Source organism: Osmia lignaria, chromosome 16 (genome assembly GCF_051020975.1).
Source record: "Osmia lignaria lignaria isolate PbOS001 chromosome 16, iyOsmLign1, whole genome shotgun sequence".
Lineage (NCBI taxonomy): Eukaryota > Metazoa > Arthropoda > Insecta > Hymenoptera > Megachilidae > Osmia > Osmia lignaria.
The window spans coordinates 2,178,404-2,198,952 of record NC_135047.1 but is presented as its reverse complement, the minus strand read 5'-3'; the positions used below and the strand labels follow the sequence as shown (position 1 = coordinate 2,198,952).

The 20,549-nt window shown below is 42.2% G+C and overlaps 1 protein-coding gene across 1 annotated transcript in view; it reads right to left on the bottom strand.

The window, feature by feature from the left end:
* The window catches only part of LOC117600636 (uncharacterized), a 45,583-nt gene extending 41,145 nt beyond the window's left edge, over nt 1-4,438 (bottom strand). Inside the window, exon 1 of the mRNA XM_034316309.2 lies at nt 3,795-4,438. Coding sequence (XP_034172200.1) covers nt 3,795-3,829 — 35 coding nt within the window. The 5' untranslated portion in view covers nt 3,830-4,438. The remainder of the gene's footprint in view (nt 1-3,794) is intronic.
* Nucleotides 4,439-20,549: the final 16,111 nt, after the last annotated feature.

The window sequence follows — 20,549 nt, the reverse complement described above, 5'->3', positions numbered from 1 at the left end:
GTTATCGTTGCGGTGGGTGCCAATCGAGATGGAAGCCGATCGAAATCTCATCCTTTCGTTCTCCCATCTTTTTGCTCTGCTTTTTTTTCCCTCCCTCGTAAATATCTGAACAAGGAGCGCTATCGAACGACAAACTAATCGTCCGGAACACAGAAATCGTGTCGATGGGAACAAAAGCCACAGAAAGGAGGGTGAAAATCGTCGTGCCGGAAATAATGAATAGTTCCAAAAAATATTTTCACTGAAACTCCGGTAAGAATATCACCTTGGAAACTATAGAAATCATTGAATAGACGAGGAAATGAAAAAATGAACAGGATAAATATAGACCCTCGATGTTTCAAGATATAAATCAAGTTTAATTCGATACCCGAGACGCGTTTCTCGATAAGAAAATAAATAAACAGACGTAAATTATAACAAGAGAATGAATAAAACGTCAACTGGTTTCTCATCAATTTACGACAGGTGCTGATTATTTCATCAGTGCACGAGCGAAACTCGAATGTCTTCGTCCGGAGGACACGATGCAACGCCGTAGAAATTAGAGTTTACACCAGATGACTATCGGCCGTCGATATTTATCGAACAGGTAGCTCGTAAAAGCCACGGCAGCATTCCACGATGCACACTCGATGCTTCCGTGTCCGACTAGTCGAAGGATTCGAAAAATTTTCTTATTTCTAACGAATTCAATACGTGTTCTCATTTCGAATCTCATAAAACTCGAGGAAATTACATCAACGTGGAATGGAAGATTCTTTTTTTTTCCTTCAATTGTAAATCCGTTTGATTGAAATTGAAATAAAGAGAATCCTGACGAGACGAAGGAATTTTAGCGAGATCAATTAACGAGCGGAAGAGCGGATCGATTGTAACTTGTGATCGTGAACCGATCCTCGGCTACGCTTCCGGGATTACGATCCCGCGCCGGTTGACAGGCACGTCATAGACAGAGATACTGGGATCGAGATACTAGGAGGATACAAGCTGAAGAACTAGCTGTAAATTAACCACACACCACGGACCTAGTGTATTCGTCGCTTCGTCTTCCTATCTCTGCGCATGTTACGTTATACGTACGATAGAGCTCGCGTATCGGGCTGCGTAAGTACACGACCGTACTACGGTGCATCACGATTCGAGATAACTTCCATACAAGCAAGATGAATGACGAAGATTCTCAACACGACGTATACAACGTTCCAGTAACGCGTAATCGGCAAATTTCCTGGGTTATATCGAGCTGTTGGTTGATTTGAAGGATCAGATAGACGTTTTCTTTTTTTCCACTTCGTACTCATCCGATGAACGATGAAAACTTGTTTAATCGTGAAAAATATATTAAAGTTTCTGATGATCTTTAAGATTCCTCTTTTTGCAGTTTAATATTCGCGTGACGAACGATGATTCCCAAGGTGGAAACTTCCTGGGTTATATTCGAGTACTTGACCATTTGAAAGTTTAGGCGGGTACTGGAATCGCCGCTGGAAGGATCTCTGTCCCTTCGATAGTGCTCGCGTGTCGATCGTGCTAGGGTGCATTATGATTTCAGATAACCTGTGCATGCATCATGCACATCTATGCATCTACGCGTTCGTGGAAGAGATTTCCCTTTTTAACGTATGCAATGTTGCGGTAACAGGTAGCCGAGAGATTTGCATGCACGCTCAATTACACTGAAGTATGATTTGTAATTTCTAATGGACGATGTGTTGATCGAAGGTACTACGATTAGAAAATTGTATCATTTGCGATGCAGTCGTTGAAATTGCCAAATTATGAAACCTGTTAACACGTTGACTGCCAACTACCAGTTATCTCGTAATTTGTTTACTTGCCATATTTGTGCAGCTACGAGGAAATTCGTAGTCTATCAGTGTAAATATGAATAGATAGCTTCAGGAAAGAGAAGAAAAAATCATTATTGGCTTACATGAACAGAAAATTTATTAACCCTTTCGCTGCCACGGTGGTCCCATGGGACCGGTGCTTGTGTTTTCATTTGGGCCATGAATATATTTTAATATATTTCGCAGTTATTTGCCATTATAAAATTTTTAATATAAAATTTGTATTATGGACCACTGGTGCAACTTTAAAAATTCGCGTGGCAGCGAAAGGGTTAATAAATGAACAGAAAATCTGTTTTTTTTTTTAATAAAACACATTCTGTATAGGAGTTTTTAATAATATAATATGATTAAATTAAATTAACTTTTTACACCGAAATCCTGAAAAGTACCGTGGCAGTCGACGTGTTAATTTTCAATTAACAAATCAATCAACATCTAATCGCACGGTTAACCAACGTAGAAACAAGGATTTCAATCAAGTCTCATAGAGTATCAGGCGCGATTACAAGACACTAACGATTCAATTTCCCAAGGCGTATCACACTTTCGTACATGCACGTAGGTTCGTTTTAATTACCCGGCTTACAGGGCAGCACGCAGCTTCCCTCCAAGTAGATATAATTTATAGGTAGACACACGCACCGCTAGATCGGCTGGATCTATCAGTGATCGTTTCCGATCGCGATACCATGCAAACCAGGGTTCGATCTTCCACAGCGTTGTGGTTAATGTCCCGTTTGATTGGTCGACGCTTCGATCGGCGACGATCGATCAACGGATCAAGGCCAGCGCTACGATCGATCGTTTTTCCCTTGCCTTTCGATAACGATCGTTTCCGTGATCCACTTATTACACCATCTAGCGTTCACCGATAATAATTACCTAATTATTATCCAATCGAAGCGGTTGCTCGCGAATATAATCAAAGATTTATGCGTGTTTTTCTAGCGTGTTCCCTTCCCCGATTATTTATGCATTCATTATGTACCGGTGGATGAAGACCCCTTTTTTTGTATAATGAGGGAAAATGACGTGTGTACGTGTCATTCTACGGAGGGCACACAGTGCATCTAATAGAGTTTGATGTTTCATGAAATACTGAATCATTCCGTGAATAATGTCATCATTTATCTTGGATGAAGTAAATCAGTTGAAAATTGATGCTTAGGCTTGGTGTTAAATTTGAAAAATGAACGATGTCGTAATAGTTGCATACTATTATACATTGACTAGGAAAGTGTTTGCAGTTGATTGCTATTTATTTATCAGAAAAAAATATATATATCGTCTATTCGAATGCTTTCGTTCGATCTTCACGATCTGCTCAACCGGTACGAAACAGTTCGATCACGCGGAAAGGATGAAAAATACATAATCGATTAGAGACGGAATCATCGACCGTGAAGCACTGCGAAACATCGTGTATCTTGTCTCTATCTGTTTCCATAGGACTCGGATCTTCCAAGAGACCGAGTAGTTTTCGTGTCGGTGTAAATAATAATTGGTGCTTTCTTTCGAATACAATAACGCTGAAGATAGTATCTTCCCGTTATGAGATTCAATTCAAGTCACCGGTTCTGGGCTTTTAAGGCGCTTTCAACCTTGCTTGAACGATGTCTTTCTGCGATCTCATCGTGCAGTCGCGCGTTACTTTCATTGAAATCCCCTTGCTAGCGGAAGAAACGATCTTCAATAAAATGCTCGCTGTAATTACTCAGGTTTTTTTTTCAAACTGCTTCTTTTCTTTTTTAATTACCCGATTGTGATTAATTTATATCGTTGGCTCTCAGTGTTGAAAATAATATAATTTGATGCAAGTTGTTTTCAAATTATTATTATTCGAAGTTTCTGCAGAAAGTTAGCGGGTGCACCGTTGATGACGCTCCGCGACCGTCCCCTAAAGCAACTAGAGCGAAGTAATAAAAAGTAATCACTTACAATCTAATCTTCCAGTCAATCCTCGTGGCAGCCATGACGCGCAGCTCGGTTCCACGGACCCTGCACGACCCTCGTTCGCCCTCGAACCCTTCCGCAACCAGTGCCTGGAAACTCACTGGGACAGTGTCTCTCACGAATTACACCAGTGTTCACTGTTCTTTATATATATATATATCTCTCTTTGTTTCTCTTTATCGAAAACGAAAGCGTTTCTACGTAATAGGACGTCTCGTCGGTCGTTATCCCGATACAAAATAGCCGCGTCGTCCGCGTGAAACCCGTTCACCACCGGTTTTCTGTTGGTCCGTGTTAAGAACGGTCCGTTTCCACTGTCTGATCTCGTCACACGACCGGGATCCACTTCCACTTAGGAAGAAGAAACGACAGACACCTCGACCGCGACGAACGTTTCTTCCTTCTTCTATCGTTATTATCTTCCCTTTATCCTTCTTATTCAACTTCCGATTGATCTACGTCCCGATCGGCTTAATCGAAAGTCAGATCGAAGTTGACTGACTGTAGGGCCGATCGAGAATGGAAGAGAAGAGAGAACGAGACGGCTTTCCTTTGCACGCGATACACGAAAATGGAGCAACCTGCCTTCTGTGCCACTGTTCTCCGTTCTCCGTAACACTCTGCCAGGATATCCGCGCGTGGCTGCTCGTCTTCCACGGCTGCGAAAGGTGGGAAGTTGAGGAGGAGGAGGACGACGACGAAGAGTAGTAGAAATAGAAGAGGTTACCAAGGTGGTGGTGGTGCTTGTGGAGGAAGAGTTGGTGCTTGGTAGAAGCGGTGACGACGGTGGTGGAGATGATGATGGTGATGGTGGTGGTGGAGGTGGAGGTGGTGATGGTGGTGGAGGTGGGTACTCGTGAGAGGATCCTCGCCGTGTGGAGTACTAAGCCGTAATGACATGGTCTAGGAGATGCCAGTCAGTTTTGTAATAACGCCTGTAAAAAGTGAATTTCCAGGCGAAGGTGGGGAAACGTGTCCAGGGCCAATCCGAGAGCCCTCTGCTTCGACGGCCAATCGGAGCGCAACATTCCAGAGCGCCGATTTTTATTAGATTTCGGAATTATTTCGATTCACTTTTCCATCCTCCCCGAGATATCTGAGTTGAAGATAGGACTCGAATTATATTGCAGAGAATTTTATTTGGATAATTAGAATTTTGGATTTCCTACTCTGACACTCGAGGCAAATCATGGAAACTTGGTGCGCGTTTCCAGGAATAGCGAAAAGGGTCATTGTTCGTGAGGAACTAATGTCGCTTCGAGGAGCGTTTCCGCGAAGATTCCGTTTCGCACTCGTCTAACGGCACCCAATGCATCCTCTGCAGGGAAATCGTCGAACTGGCGTTGAACAAGCGTAAGAAAGAAAAAGAATAAGCGCGATATAAAAGAAGGATAATTTCGAGATAGGTTCTTTCGGCGATGATGATTTTCCCCTTGCCAAAGGATCCTGTTAATTGCACTGGTTACGTTACCGAGGACCTACGCGTCATTAGTTTCGCGCAGCACGAGGAAACGAAAGGATATAATTGATACCGACGTGTTGCACGATTACGAGGCAACTTTTATTTCTCAATCTGTTGCTTGTGCATGTAATAATCTCATTAGGAGATAGAATCACCTAAGTGGGCTATGATTGGGTGGATAATTTATTTGGACAGCAACGCCAGAGGAAATACACGTTTACGATCTTGCTCGTGTTAATTAGAATAATATCATCCGGAAAAAAGGATGAATCGTTGATACTGTTACAAATTGATCAGTGCGAGCTTAGGAAACGGGAAAGGACTACCGTTTACGATCATCGTTTCCGTGAAACGTTTGCTTTCGTCTAACGGTACGGGTACCCATAGAAATTGACGAAATTGTCGATGGGGAGCTTCCTCGCAGCAGGCAATTTCGCGAAAGGAATAACGTTCAACGATGGTGTGAGAGTTCGACCCGTTCAACCGGCACTATCGTTTTCATCTGAATTTATGCCTCGATGTATCTTTCCTATTTTTACGAGAACTCGTTGAAATACAGTAGAACATCTTTAATCTCAATACTCTATTATCGAAACAGAGAAGCGATCTTAATCATCGGAATTTGATTGGAAATTAATGATACGCGTATCTATATGGTGCGACAATGGCAACGGAGCGAAAACACGATGACAAACGATCCTCTTCGTATGGATATCCTGAAAAATCTAACGAGGGTAATGCGTACACCAGTGGCAGGATGAAAAACGCAAGATTCATCAAACATTTAACTGTGTTTCATTCCAATCGCGTTGCTCTTGTTTCGTTTAGAAACGCTAGCTCATCGTTACGGTAAGATTAATTACCGATGAGCATAGAAACTGTCGGACTTAGAATGTTAAATGTCGGCTAGTCGAAAGAAATGCGAATGGATCGCGCCAGTTAATTTCTTCTTATTCCCTCGATGCCCTGGAAATACGAAAACAGCGGTGATACTCGGTTATATTCAGTGGAAAATTTATTTTTCTCTCCTATTTCTGTATCTCAATCGTAACTGGAGAAATACAAAACAGAGCTACCACGTATGAAGACCAATTTCGATGGGATTCGCGTAACGGAAAACGCATCCAACGAAATGGAAGAAGAGGAAGAAGGAGAAATGGTTGGCGGGATAACTCACAGGGCAGTTTCACGTTCGAAGGAAGATAGCAGGAGGGAAAAAGAAAGGAACGAGGTTCCGGGTTCGATTCCCAGGGCTGACTGGAGAAACATCGCTTCTTCCTGCGCGATCTAGATTGAGAAGAACGAAGGCGCCTACCAGCCAGCAACACCGGGCTGGTAGCAATAAATTATTATAGTACGGATGATTTCACGGGCAAGGGTCAAACGAGCCGAACGAAGATCGGCCTGTAACTCGACCGAGCTCGCCGTGATCAAGACGTTGTCTCGAATCGAAAGTTCATCCAGTTGTTCGATTCTGAATCGCGTCTGGTATAGAGAATATCAAGCTACGACCATGTGTGTATAGAAATCGAAGTGCAAGTGAATCGAATTTACAAGTCAAACAGACTGATAGATCTTGTCTCGATTAACGTTGCTCGCTGGAAATGCTCTTCTATTTGCAGCTATAAAATTTGATATGCTATGCGAACTTATAGAGCACGCCAATTAGCGAATTAAAAGGAAAATTCACTGAAAGGAAAATGTATGTGAACGTTATCGTACGATTATATGGTTAAGTTTCCTCGGAATGCGAATCTTAAATCGAAACAATCCTACGATGTTTCAATATCTCGGGGAAATAATTTCCTGCGATCGTATCTATCCAACTGATTGATTTCCACAGTGGAAGTAGTTGTATATAGCGCGGCGTACGATAATGCGGTTTATTGACGTTGACCGTCACAGTAGAATTAGACGTGTGTAGTCAGACACGCTGAAACTACTTATTAATCCTCTGTTGCATGAATTTTTATGAGTTGAAAAAAATATATATGGCTGTTAGTCTACTTAAAAATGAGTGTGCTCGTGAAATAAATAATAAAATTTTATTAGAAAATTGCACATTCCCACTTGGAACCAACTCAGAGTTTTCAGTATTGTCTACTTAATTTACTATAGAACATTTGAAATTTAAGTTCCGAATTGGAAACGGAATGCAATAGAGGATTAAGTACGGGAATAGATTGTTATTGTTATTCAAAGTTTGTCTTCCTGTTTCTTCTTTTAATTACCCGAACCGATAAGGGTTCAAATGAGTAATTAACAATTCCTTTCGGTAAAACTATCATCAGCTGAAGAATTTCTAATCCGAAGCAAGAGCAATTGTCGTGAGAACCGCGGTCATAGAATAAAAAAGAAGAAGGCGCAATCCCAGCAGTAAAGTTCAACTGTTCTTCTGCTTTGTTTCACTTCCAACCTTTGTCCGCGCCAAATTATCCGCGACGAACACGCGGCCAGAATCCTGTTCCATCGAGATAATTTCTTATTTTGCCTGTGTCTCGGGTCGTCTTCCAGCCTTGTTGCTTCCCTTTTTTGTCACCATTATTAGCAGTTAGTGCATCGGCTGTTAAAAAGTAGTTTCTAGCGGGAGAGGTCGATCGAAACCCACGATAGCCGCGTTGCATCTCGAGGTGCATAATGCAACAGTTACTGCACTTCGGTGCAGTCCGCAACTATTGTTCCTCGGTGTGCGAACTTTTGGGCTCGACGACGCATGAAACGCTTCGTGTGCTTCTGTTTAACTTCGTTCTTGGATGTTTAGCGTTACGTAAGGAATTTGATAATTACGGTGGTTAATTAATTAAACGCGTTATTAGTGGATCGCGTTAAATGATAGAAATTAATGTTGAAAATCCCGAGGTCTCGTCATTCGCAACTTTGATCGATAATATTATGTGGGATTTGAGGATCGTGAGGCGGAAACGAATGTTGGTTCGATTGGAATTAAGTGAAGCGACAAAGAGGCGCTACTGCTTTGTCAAATTAAATTTGGAGACATCTTCAAATATTGCAAGTTTCAGGAAAATCCGTTTCCCATCGATCGCGCCCTCTCCTTGTAAAATACGAACGACCCGTTCGTAAGGTCCTCGACCACCCCCGATTTTCAACCTTGGGGGGGTTTTTCAAGAAGCCCTTCTTACTCCACGACCTGGGAGAGGAAACGCGTTGCAAATCGTAAATTATCTTAACCTAAACTAATTTTATTCGTACGACTAAGCTTAACACTAGAAAATCTCAACCATCCTACAATTATAACTTAGCTTCGAGATGAGCCGGCCGCAATCGAGCGGGCCGCTCGCGAATGGAAACACGGTGCACGTCATTCAACGACTGCGTACACAAACAATTACCCGTAACGAGTCAGGTGTTTAGTAATTTCAGTAGCTTCGTAGCAGGTCAGGGTTTCAATTGTTCAGACGGCGCTGCTGTGTCACTGTCAATGAGACTTCTCATGGCAGGGCGCTGGTTCACGCGTGGCCTCGTTTGCCTACCGCAACGCGTAGAAACGCGAGGCCGAAATTACAGGTGAGTTACGTTACGCGATCCCATCCATCCTGCCTTTATTGCGATGCGTGCTGTTTTCGCGTTTAATTTTGCCCCATACAAACCAGCGTAATAACTCTTCCGGGCGGCACGCGAGCCAAGGATAACGTCTCGCTAGCGTTCTCGAACCGACAATCGCTTTCTCGTAAACGTCAGCTTTTTTTCGCGCCACGCAATCTGGAGCAGGTATTTCCTTCTGGCCGAGTTGGAACGGGACGAAACAACGGAAGGATCGTCAATGTCTTCTCGGACCTCGTATACAAGTCGCGGACTTAATCCGTTTCACCATTCGACTCTGTCGTTTAGAAACTGTTTTCAGTCATTATCCGTTCACCGAAGGAATTCCTTTCGAAAACCTTCGCTGCCACGGTCCAACTTTTTCACCTCTGCTCCTCGTACTTTGTGCAAATTGTAGGGTGTCTGATATTCTTTAGGACCAGCTTTCTTTGCGAGGGAGTTGATGTTTTATTTGAAAATGATCAGGAATATGTAAGACAGGGTGATTGATTTATGACACTTTTTTAGATTGAAAATTCATTTATTCGTAGAATCCTTCGAGAAAAGTGTTACAGAATGAATACTCTGGTAACTCCACGTTACTTAATTGCCGAGCTAATTAACATTCCAAACGGCCTATTGAACCTGAGATCCGGAACAAGCGGAGGAGGTTTAAAATTCACTTTGAAGGGATCCGGCTCGTTCGTCGGCGCGTTAGTCGGCCAAAAATCCCTCGGCTAGGGCAATCAACGACGACGTGGAAGCCAGAAAGGATGTTGAACAACGTGCGGTTACGGCGTCCTGGCGGACAAGGATAATAGACGGGAGCAGCTGGAAGGTTAGCTTCGAAAGTCGAGGGAGTTGAACCGACGTGTTCGGTGAGCCGCGCTTCTGTTGCCTGATCCTTCCTGAAGCGGTTAGTCTACGGAGAAGTTCGATCCACTTGCCGCGGATGCTGCTCGTCCATTCGTCTCTTAACAGCTCATTAACCACGCGTAGCCCCGTCTGACCTCGCTTTGCATAAACTATACTTGCTTTGACTCGTTCCGCTATTAAGCTTCCGGTCTGTAGAATTTCTATACGAAACGGCCTCGTAAAACAGGGACTGGAAGAAACATGGAATCATTTGAGACTAGATTTTGTTGAAAATTGAAAAATAAGAGTTGTCGGTACGCTAGGAGTTATCGAAAGCTGATCTTCCGCGTTGTAGGTTGGCTACTTTGTTGACTGCACCTCGGCCGGTCTGATGTTATCCTTCCACCCACTATTCCTCTTATTATTGGGTCCGAAGTATCGGCCCCGCGTACGTGTACATCACCTAAGCATGAAGTACCAATATCATAATTGTAGGAATTGTGTGAAAAATAGGGAGTGCCAGTACCGAGAATCGAATGCCTCGTCTCTTCCTGGTTGTAGTTGGCTACCTTGTCCATTACACCGATGCCAGTCCGCTGTTATCCTTGCTCCCACGATTCCTCTTAAAATAAGTTTAAAAGATCCTGTGTACCCCGCGTGTATTTAACACATCTCGGTGTGATTTTAAATTATATTTTTCGCTGTTCCATTTGCTCCGGAAGGATGGTACGAAAAAGGAACCGGCAGGCTCTGTCTGGCTGTTGATACCGTTAAATCATTTCGAGCGAGCGCGTTCGAAACAATGCGAGTGAGAAACAGGCCACCGTCTACTTTCCTCGATAAGCGGAATCAGATAAAAATCCGCGGGGATGAATCTCGCGCGAGGTGCTCGTTAAACTTATCAAACGAGGAATAATTAAGGTATATATTTCTTTCGCACGGGCATGAGAATTTCACCGTTACGTCGTTTACGTTACAAAACGTAACAGGGGAACCGCGTTACGATGAAAACGATTCTTAATCTTACGGTCTACATAGAATTGCATCCTTCGAGTGGATTCGTCGAAGGCTCGAATAAGGGAGGAATAAAATCCATATTTCCTTGACGGACACGAAGGATTCACCGTTACGTCGTTTTCCCTGGTAAAATTCAGACGATGGTGGAACCAAGGGAGGGAATAGCTGACCGATTGGATAAAAGAGCAGGGTAATGGACGGGGGAGGGTACGGTCACGCGATCCTCGCCACGTCGAGAAATCGATCCTCCTCGAGGATCAACGATCGTGCCTTTCCATCGCACGCCCTTCTAAACTGCATTTTCAAGCTTCCGTCACGCCGTTTTATGCTACACGGTGCGTTGTCCTGTGCGCCGGTCCTGTTACCGTGTCACTCGACCATTGTTCCATCGCGAAGCGTGGGTGGCTTAAGCCTCGTTCGCACGTCACGTTTTCTTTTCACGTGAATTCACGGTGACACCGGGAACGCGACGCGTGGGCGTACACGTGGAAACATGTTTATGTAACGAAAACCGTACTAATGACGGGGGACAAGCGAACAGGTTAAATACAATGTGCCGTAAATTATTCCACGTCTTTGACTACTTTAGAGTATCGGGCCTTTCTCGAAGATAGGAAGGCAATCGCAACAATGAAGTCGTTCGTGGTTGTCAGAGGATCCAGGATCGGTACAACCGATCTTTACCGATCTCTCGTCCCATTCGTGGGAGAGTCGAACCGATTTCACGGTCGTTCGTTGTCACGGTTCGATCGTCTCTCATCTCCGGGCCGGCTTTGTTGTTTTCCCCGGTCCGCGTGTTAATTGCATTAATGTAGAACGAGGCTTTGGGATGCACCGATCGTTGCAAAAGCTTCCGCGAAACTGAGAGATCCATCGGAACTTCTTGCCGTGTTGCAAGACGCATCGAAAGTCGGGAATACAGTTACGAAACGATGGTATTTTCTGTCGATCCTTAAATCGGTCAGTTACTCAAGCAACAATTTCCAGAGCCAATTGTGAGCCTGGCTGAACTAACGAGATTCGGATGTTTTTAGGATGTCACGTGGGTGCATAAGGATTCGAACACTGATAACAAATAACTAGGTAAAAGTAGACCGAGATAAAGCCAACCCCGATCAGACCGGAAATGGCAAAAAAAAAATTTCGGCCATTCGTTGAGATTTTGATCCACTAAACATAATGGCACAAGAATTTTTTCTATAACTCTTACCGTTTGTCCTGTACAAAAGTGACGGGAAGGCTAAATGCTTTAGCCCCCTTCTCAAGATTTTCAATCTTAGATACGGGTTGACTAATTACGTTTATTACTAAAACGCTGATGGTGCAATGCGTGCATATCGCTCGTGGCGATTGTCCGGTACCTTCTGCCGTTTTTCTGTCGAAATTAAACAATCGTCCAAAGGAAAATTGGAAAGGGGGAAAATAACCCTCTGCCTTCACTACCCCTGACCGAACCGAGGTTGGCCCTCGAGGGGAAAAGCTTTTCCCAAAAATGGCACGATAGTCCGCCACATTTTCATTTTCGAGAACGTTTTTAACAATTAGATTAGTCAAATTTTTCACATTTCTTTGATTAGAAGATTACGGTTTAATTGACAAGTATAATTTATTACCAGTTATACTCGATATTCCAGTTAATTAAAGGGATTATCGATGGTGAACAGCATTTATCGAACACGCTTATGAGATCATTTCCTGTCACTTTTAACGGAGGTATATTATATCATAGAAATAGTAAGTTATCTTTCTGAAATCTGTTACGTGTCCTACGAAGCGCAAACGTTTAATATTAATATAAAACGAGGGAAACTAGTTATATTGGAAACCACTATGTATCGCTTTCAAACTGATCAATTATTGACAGTAATTGCGAGTTAGCTCGGGTATAGATTTCAAAGTATCGTATGAAATTATTTGTGGATCGTTTTATCGTGGATCGATCATGACAAAGAAAAATTCCACTGAAATTCATGCTCGATGCTGGGCTGATATCGATTAAGGATGCATCGATCGATCGATCGAGCTTGCATAAAACAGTCCAATAAATAGAAAACGTACTTGCCGTCAACCTTCGACCCCCGGTGTTCAGTCTGCGTACATCCTAGTACCGTATCGATTCCGCGGATATCGATTACCTGAATCGATAATTCGCCTCGCGTACCTTTACAGCAAATCGTTAATTACAGCTCGGTTTGACGGAGTCGATCGACCGGCCACTAGGCAGAAGTTGTAGAAAAAAGAAAACACGAGACATCGGTGCGGTTTATCGAATGCAATTAACGTAAGATCGTTTATCCCTTTCATTACGCGCAAGATATACCGGGTGTTTGGAAAAGATTGTAGATCGCAAAAATTAGAGAAGTCTCGTTTAAAAAGAAATCAGGAGAATTAAAATTTACAGCTTCGTTTTTGAAATCTAATTAACACGTTGAACACTATGGGGGTCACCGATGATCGATCCCACCTTACACATGCCTGAATAATTAAAAGAAAACAATAGAAAAACATTATTTTAATTAATATTGCTATGATACAAGTAATATGAAATGGCAAATAGAAAGGTTGAAATTTAAACTTGAAAATTAATTATTACTATTTTTAATAATTAGGGCTTTAATACGTCCCATAAAAAATGTCCAATTTTACTGTTGCGTTCAACGTGTTAATTAGAAATTGAATATTCGGTTTCTTAGCTACTTTGTATACTTTACAGATAATATTTTAGAATATTCTTTATTATTGAACAGTAGTCAATCGAAGGCTGTTTTTGCGTTGAAACCTCTTATTTCCAGTCGATTTCGTAAGAGTCGCTGATCCGCAAAATGATCGGTATCGTTGCGGTTCAATTGTATGACGCCTGCGTAACACAGCTCTTACAACGAAGGTTATAACTTGTTTCTATTGGCATTATTTACCAGCGGTCATCTCACGCTCCCATACTTCGTGGTCATTCGACTGTCAAGATCAGCGAGACAAAACGAATTCGTTGATCACTACCGACAGATTGTTTCCGCTTAATAACTCGCTTCTTGCTACAACTGTATTTTGAACAATCAAAGTGTTATTGAGATATTAAAAACATTGTAATATCGGTATAGATACAATCTCCTTCATAAAATCTTTTTAACAAAAAAGAAAAAGAAAGAAACTCAAAAAAGAATCTTCAAGTAATTAAATTACACTTAAGCCAAAATGCATCCAGCAAACAAAGCAAATTACCTGTTCTGAACAGAATACTCTTTTACGGTAGTTACTCGACTTGCTTTAAGAATTTTCATACTTCTTTCACTGATTATGTCATTCATCGCTTATTTTGTCCATCGTACTTTCTTACGGTAGATACTCTACCTGCTTGAAACATCATCGCACACTTCTTTCGTGTTTATGTCATCCGAAAGCATCGTACAAAGCGGCAGTGTCCCGTAAAGGAATTATGATGTCATCCAGAGGGGGTCATCAGGTCTAAGGTCTTCGACACACGAGCGTGACGAACTCTGACAATGATCGCCGTATCAGAAGGAAGATTCACCTTTCCACGATGAATGATATTTTTTCCTGGTTATTTTTCGTACCGGCTCGTTAACAGTCTTTAGCGAACTAGACAGACGTGTTTCAACAAAAAAAATACGACAATTCCAAGTTCTTTCGCGTGTACAACTTCATCATTGATTAAACGGATCATTAAGGGAAGGATGGTTTTTAATGAACCGACGATCGTGTCATCGAATGGGTCGTCGGGTCGAAGGTGTTCGACGTACGTGCTCTTCAATTAACCCTCCACAGCTTATCTGTAGACCCAATCGGATCCGTGTGGATACCACGAACAATCGTGCTTGTACTTCGCTGTATTAACAACGTAGGATGATTCGATATTCTGGAACGTCTGTACTCGTATATCGTCAACGGATCGTAGCGTTTCTTTCGTTGTCTGTTAGTGTATCGTCAACCTGCTGATTCCATTGCTAATTGCGTGGAAATTTAATTTTCATAGAGCGTTGAAAGGGAACGTTTCAGAATTTGAAACTTTATTATTTTAATAATTCATTTAGTTTAACGTGTTTCTTAATTATCGTTGCGTCATATCTCCATTAGGATCTTCCTTAACCCTTTCACACCGGACGGGGCATATGCTGCCCCAGTCTGTAAAATTTGATGTCCCATCAATGAACCTTGTAACATCATTATCTTCATCTTAATAATAATCACCTGAAGGAGAAATAACTGATTTTTTGGCCGCATTGAAATGGTTAAATAAGGAAGAAGTTGGAGTCAAAAGAGTCAAAGGACAAAGTTCCTTTGCCAAATGGACAAAGGATTTTTTTTATAGATCATTAGGGATGAATGACCTGGGGAAGAATAAACTTTGATATTTTCAAAAAGGAACGCGTGTACTTGATTTATTCGAATCCAAGATTGGACACACTCGTTAAGTGCGAAACGTGTCTGGAAATGAAATAGGAAATTCTTCGGATTCCACGGATAGTATTTTTCTCGGTAGAAAGAAAGAAGTATCAAGCGGTTGGTAGTGAAGTGGTCAACGCTCGACAATTAACCCGCTCAGCGAGTGGATAGTATCTAAATCTAGTGAGCCGGTGCTCGACAAAGTCCTCTCTAAACAGGTATAACGTTTCTTTCTTCTCACGGTTGTATTCCGCACAATCGGCACCTAGCTTAACAGAACCAGAAACACGGGGACAAAGAAAGGAAAGGTCGACGTCTCCTTTCGTTAACGTTCCGCACGATTAATTTTTCGTTAGAGATCCATCTAATTAACACTGGAGGGTTGACACTGGTCTAACGCTTCAAAGAATTTCTGACCTTGTCGAAAATTCTTCTTCCTGTTGGCTCCATGGCTCTTTGATGGCCATTCCGAGCTGGTGAAATCTACTTTCCGCTCTAACTGTACACTTGCTTCCAGTCGGTGGCGTCCGCTGGAGAACGAGGAACGATGCCAGGAAGGAGCGCGGAAATTCTAAGCGTGCCTCGTAAATTTCGCGGAGGGTAGAGGCTGCGACGGTCCTGGACACCGGTCGACATTGAAAGTTGACGAGCGGTACTTGGACGTTAACGGTGTTCCCTGTAATTAAGTAAATCGCCCGGTCGGATTCGCGTGTCTCGTTTGTCGTCCGTTGCGTCTCCGCGATGAGAAAAAACCGGCAATGCACGACCGACCGGTCGACGAGCTGTTCGAAGCAATTAGGGGATCGCTTGTGACAACGATTCTGTACAGTTAACCAAATATCACCGGTGACATAAGTGGCGTACAATCTCTTTTTTCCTTCATTTAACGCTTTAGCGACGAGCCTTTATTTCTCTAATTTATTTTCGATGAAAATATTGGGAATATAGTAATTTTGAAGAGTAATTACTATGTAGATATTTCAAACGATTCGAAGCGATTACCAGCAGATCATTAAGCGCGATACAATGAAGAGATCGTGTCTGTAACGATTATTACTGTAGATACGACAGAGTGACAGCCGGAGATTGCAGTCGAGTACCCACTTGACGACTTTTCTCGTTTGAAGATAGAGGAACGTTGATGTCCCGATTTTCCAGTTGTTCCAAGCCTGTTCGAGCGTTGCTTATGCAAAGCAAAATAGAAATTCAAATAATACCGGGAAATGTTTTGCGACTATGCGAAGATCGTAATCCAACGGTGTAAATTATAGCGGAACGAGCCGGCAGCAGATTAGAAGATATTCAGATGTACGAACTTACGTTTGACTTACCAGACGCCAGTCGAACGAGTTAATTACCGAGTTCAGTCCAGTTTTACCTTGTCGGTTGTTCGCGCGAAAACTAGCTCGACCCCCCGGTTAATTCTCTTCTTAGATCACAAATCAATTTTGTCGAATTAATTAAAGGTCACTGGGAAATTTTGCATAGAATAACATAATTAAGCAGCTTCTCGAAAGATTGCCGCATTGGAACCGGTACCGCATCTTCAATCTTCTTACACCGGTGCTCGGTGATATGCAATTTCCTATTAATTTTCCTATCGATAATGCAACGCGTTAATTATCACGGACGTCTATCAAGCATAACTGGAAAACGCGTTCATTGATCGTCCGGGACGCAAAGCTACGAGACACGATCTGAATCGAATCGGGCAAAAAGATGATAGAGGAACATTGAACGGTATTAAACGATTGCTCTGGCATCGTGCGAACGATCGATAATTGTCTTTTTCATTGGTAATCATATACACCTGTACAGGAAGACGTTTATGTTTAAATTACATAGTGTAATGTACGACTGTACAAAGTACCATTTACATTCATCGATAAAACGCGTTATTTTCATTCGAAATTAAATTACCTGTACAATGAGTAAAATGAGGGTGTTTCTTCGGGATATTTGATTACAGGAATTACAGAGTTCAATAAATATCTTTACAGAGCATCATTATTCAGTAAAATATTTCCTTTTATAGAAACGAGGATTAGGATAGTATACTTTTTGGATTTTTTTCGAGTAGCTGTTCGTGTGCTACCGTTCGAGTACCTCCGTGTAACTGTATAGACTTCAACGTCCACATCATGGTACAACGGATGCTTCCCACGAAGAATTCGATCGTTCACGCCTGTCCACCGTTGTCGTTGACCCGTTGCAAAGCCACTTGTGAATAATCGATTAACGAACGTGATTATGCAAAACAGCTAGCTATCTCGAATTCAACTTATCCAGGGCGTCTCCTGATGCGAATCCTGTGTCCTAATAATCAAGGACGTTGATTCTTCTTGGTTCCGACCTATTTTATCCCCTTGACTTTGTAGAATTTCAATGGAATCGTATATTATACTAATATCGTACGAACAAATCGGTGGAAGCAATTTTGCAAGCCGTTAGTTTATCCCTAGACAATAGCAGCAAGAAGTAAATCGCAAAAGTAACTTGTTACGTTCGGAATAGCAACCGATCGAACGGTCAAAGACGCATTAACATCGACAATGATATCTTTCATTGAATAGCAGCTGATCTCGTGCTATCGGTGCCCGTTGGTTCGCTGAATCCTTTGTGTTTCTAGCATTCGATGCTGACAATGCCGAACACGCGTAACCGAAGCGAAATGACGCTTCGAAAGGAGTCGATAATCGTCTGGAGAAAAATGTTGCATTTATTTCGCATCTCTTATCTCGATTCCCAGCATTGTTGTCGACGTTATAATCGATCTCCTCGGTCGGCCAGTTTCTTCATACCCTTTCGATCGAAAGCTGAGGAATGTCCGAAAGGATTAGCGGTTCCGAGGCAAGGAAACCGTGAGAGAAACGATCGAGTTGAGAAACTCTTTCGTTAAACTCGAGATTCCTTTTTCGATTTGTTATCGCGACGACATTTTATCCCTGGATTGAGTCGTTTCTTCAGGGTGACGGTTTGCTCGCAGGCTTGTCCGTCACTTGGTTGCTCGTCGGTGTGGTCTTCGAGGACCTGTCGCGCCGATTGCCTCGTCATTGTCACCGGAAGTTGCGCGTCCGCGACCGAGAATCTCGATAACTGCAAAGAATTATCGTCGATCTTCTCTTTAATATTAAACATACAGGGTGTCGAATATTGAATACTAAATTGATTACATCTAACAAGGGGAACTATTCAAATGTTACACTCACTTATTAATGAAACTTTGCCAGCTTGTAGAGCTCGTCGAGCTGAACACGCCTATACCTCCTTTTGGGGGCAGACGGCTAATTGTTTAAAAGATATTAACAATTACAGTTAGTTACTCCTTACATTCTGAAGTATGACAAACTCGCACATACAACTCGCAATCTAGAGATCCACGGTTCAAATCCTTGGTTCCCAACATTTTTATTTTTTTTTTAATGATAATTTGTCGCTTTCTGAATAAACAATTACATAAAAATTATCATAAAAAAAAAAAAATTTTTTTGGGAACCAAGGATTTGAACCGAGGACCTTCAGATTGCGAGTCATGGATCCGCTCCGTGGTTAAACACATGACTCGCAATCTAAAGGTCCCAGGTTCAAATCCTGGGTTCCAATTTTTTTTTTTCTAATGATAATTTGTCTCTTTTTGAATAACTAAAATTCTATATAATTCTAAACTAAAATTCTATATTCTATTTTGACTAACTTTAATTATTAATATCTTTTAAACAATTAGCCGTCTGTCACAAGCTGGCAAAGTTTCATTAATAAGTGAGTGGGTAGTTTTCCGTATAAGTAATGAAGTATCAAAACATTAAGTTTAAATGTGATAAAATTCAAAGGCAACGCCCCGGAAGTACTATCTAATAAAATCACATTAGCCAAAAGGAATGCGTCTTACACGATTTCCGCACGTGTGTAAACATCGTGCAAACACGACGCGTTCGCGATCGTCGGAAGCGAAGAAGAGGAAAGTCGACCGGTAGGAAAATAAAAGTCAACGGAGGTGAGTTGCTTTGGAAGCGTGTACAGGGAAGGGAAAGCACAAGCAGGAACCACGAAAGACAAGGATCAGGAAGAGGTCATGATCGCGAGGGAGCAACGGTAGGCGAACAAGGAAACGTCGGGTTGAAAGGAATACGAGGAATAAAGAATTGAACAAGAACGGTAAGGAGTAGAGTCACACGGTGTTCCATAGGCATAGCGGATCCGACCTAGCGGTAGATACTTCCAGATAATACTCTCATTTACATAGGTAGGTGCATAAATGAAAAGTAATGCGATGCATCGGAGTGCGCATACCGCGTAAGAGTTATATCTGGGTAAGTTGGATGCAACCTCCTTCGGGGAGCGCCTTGAAAATATATTCTAATCGCTGGATAAAATTCTGCCGATTTGCTTTTCGCAAAAGTGTTCGAAATTCAATTAGCAGCATTCATCGAAGAAAAAATTGATTTTCAAGGGTACGAGCGAATATCCGGTTACTGAACTGTTCAGCCATTGAAACGACCAATGACTCGTCCTGTTAATTCTGTGCAACCACTTTGACCACTGGCAAATCGATTTCGAGCGGTCTGCAATCGTCGCTGACTTCGACCACCAACTCGCTGAATGAGAAAAACTATCTGATGCTAATTAACCCTTGCAAGGAGAAACCACACACCCAATGAAAAACATTGAACAAAAATTGAAGAAACCCCATATCGAATGAATTTTTATCTTTCGATTTCATCGCTTTGTTCGAAGTCCTTGTATTTTGAAGAGGATATTATTTTGAAACCGGAAGGAAGATTCGAAAATCTTATAGCTATCCGGCGGTACTATAAATTAAAGGGTAAAGATGGTACTAAAAATGATGGTTCGAACAATGGGAGGTCGTTTTACACCTTTCCTGTCGTTCTTCTACTGTTTTAAAGAGAAATTGTCAAGTTTATTGCATTTGTTTCCCTGAAGACGCGACGAATGAATGAAAGGGTCGCCCTATGGGTGGTCTGTCAGAAACTTGAAGTTGATCGTTTAACACTGATATTTTCATTAATTAGAAGAATTGGATGATCATTGAACGTGGAGTGGAAGAAGAATAAAACAGAGATGGTATCCGTGATTCGTGAATTTCGTGGAAAAAGGTAACAGTATCAGGGTGAAACGACTCCGATGTGACTGACTGTTGTCGGCCGTACCCACGGGGTCCGTTTTATATTTCTCTCGAGGAAGAACGATCGAGCGAATAGCGGCCGTGAAATCGCGATACGACGTCTTCGTGTCCGTAAAGAATTATTAGAAAACTGACTGACGAGATCGCTCTCACGAGAAGACACCCGGCCTCCCCGTTTTATTTCTTCCTCGTTCCTTCTTTGCCGTCTCTTGATTCCTATGGCGAATCGCACCGAAGAAACATCATTGTTTTGCATCCGACTGACAATGAGAAGAAAGGGACAGGATTAATTACGGTTTAATTGAAAACAGTTTGTAACACC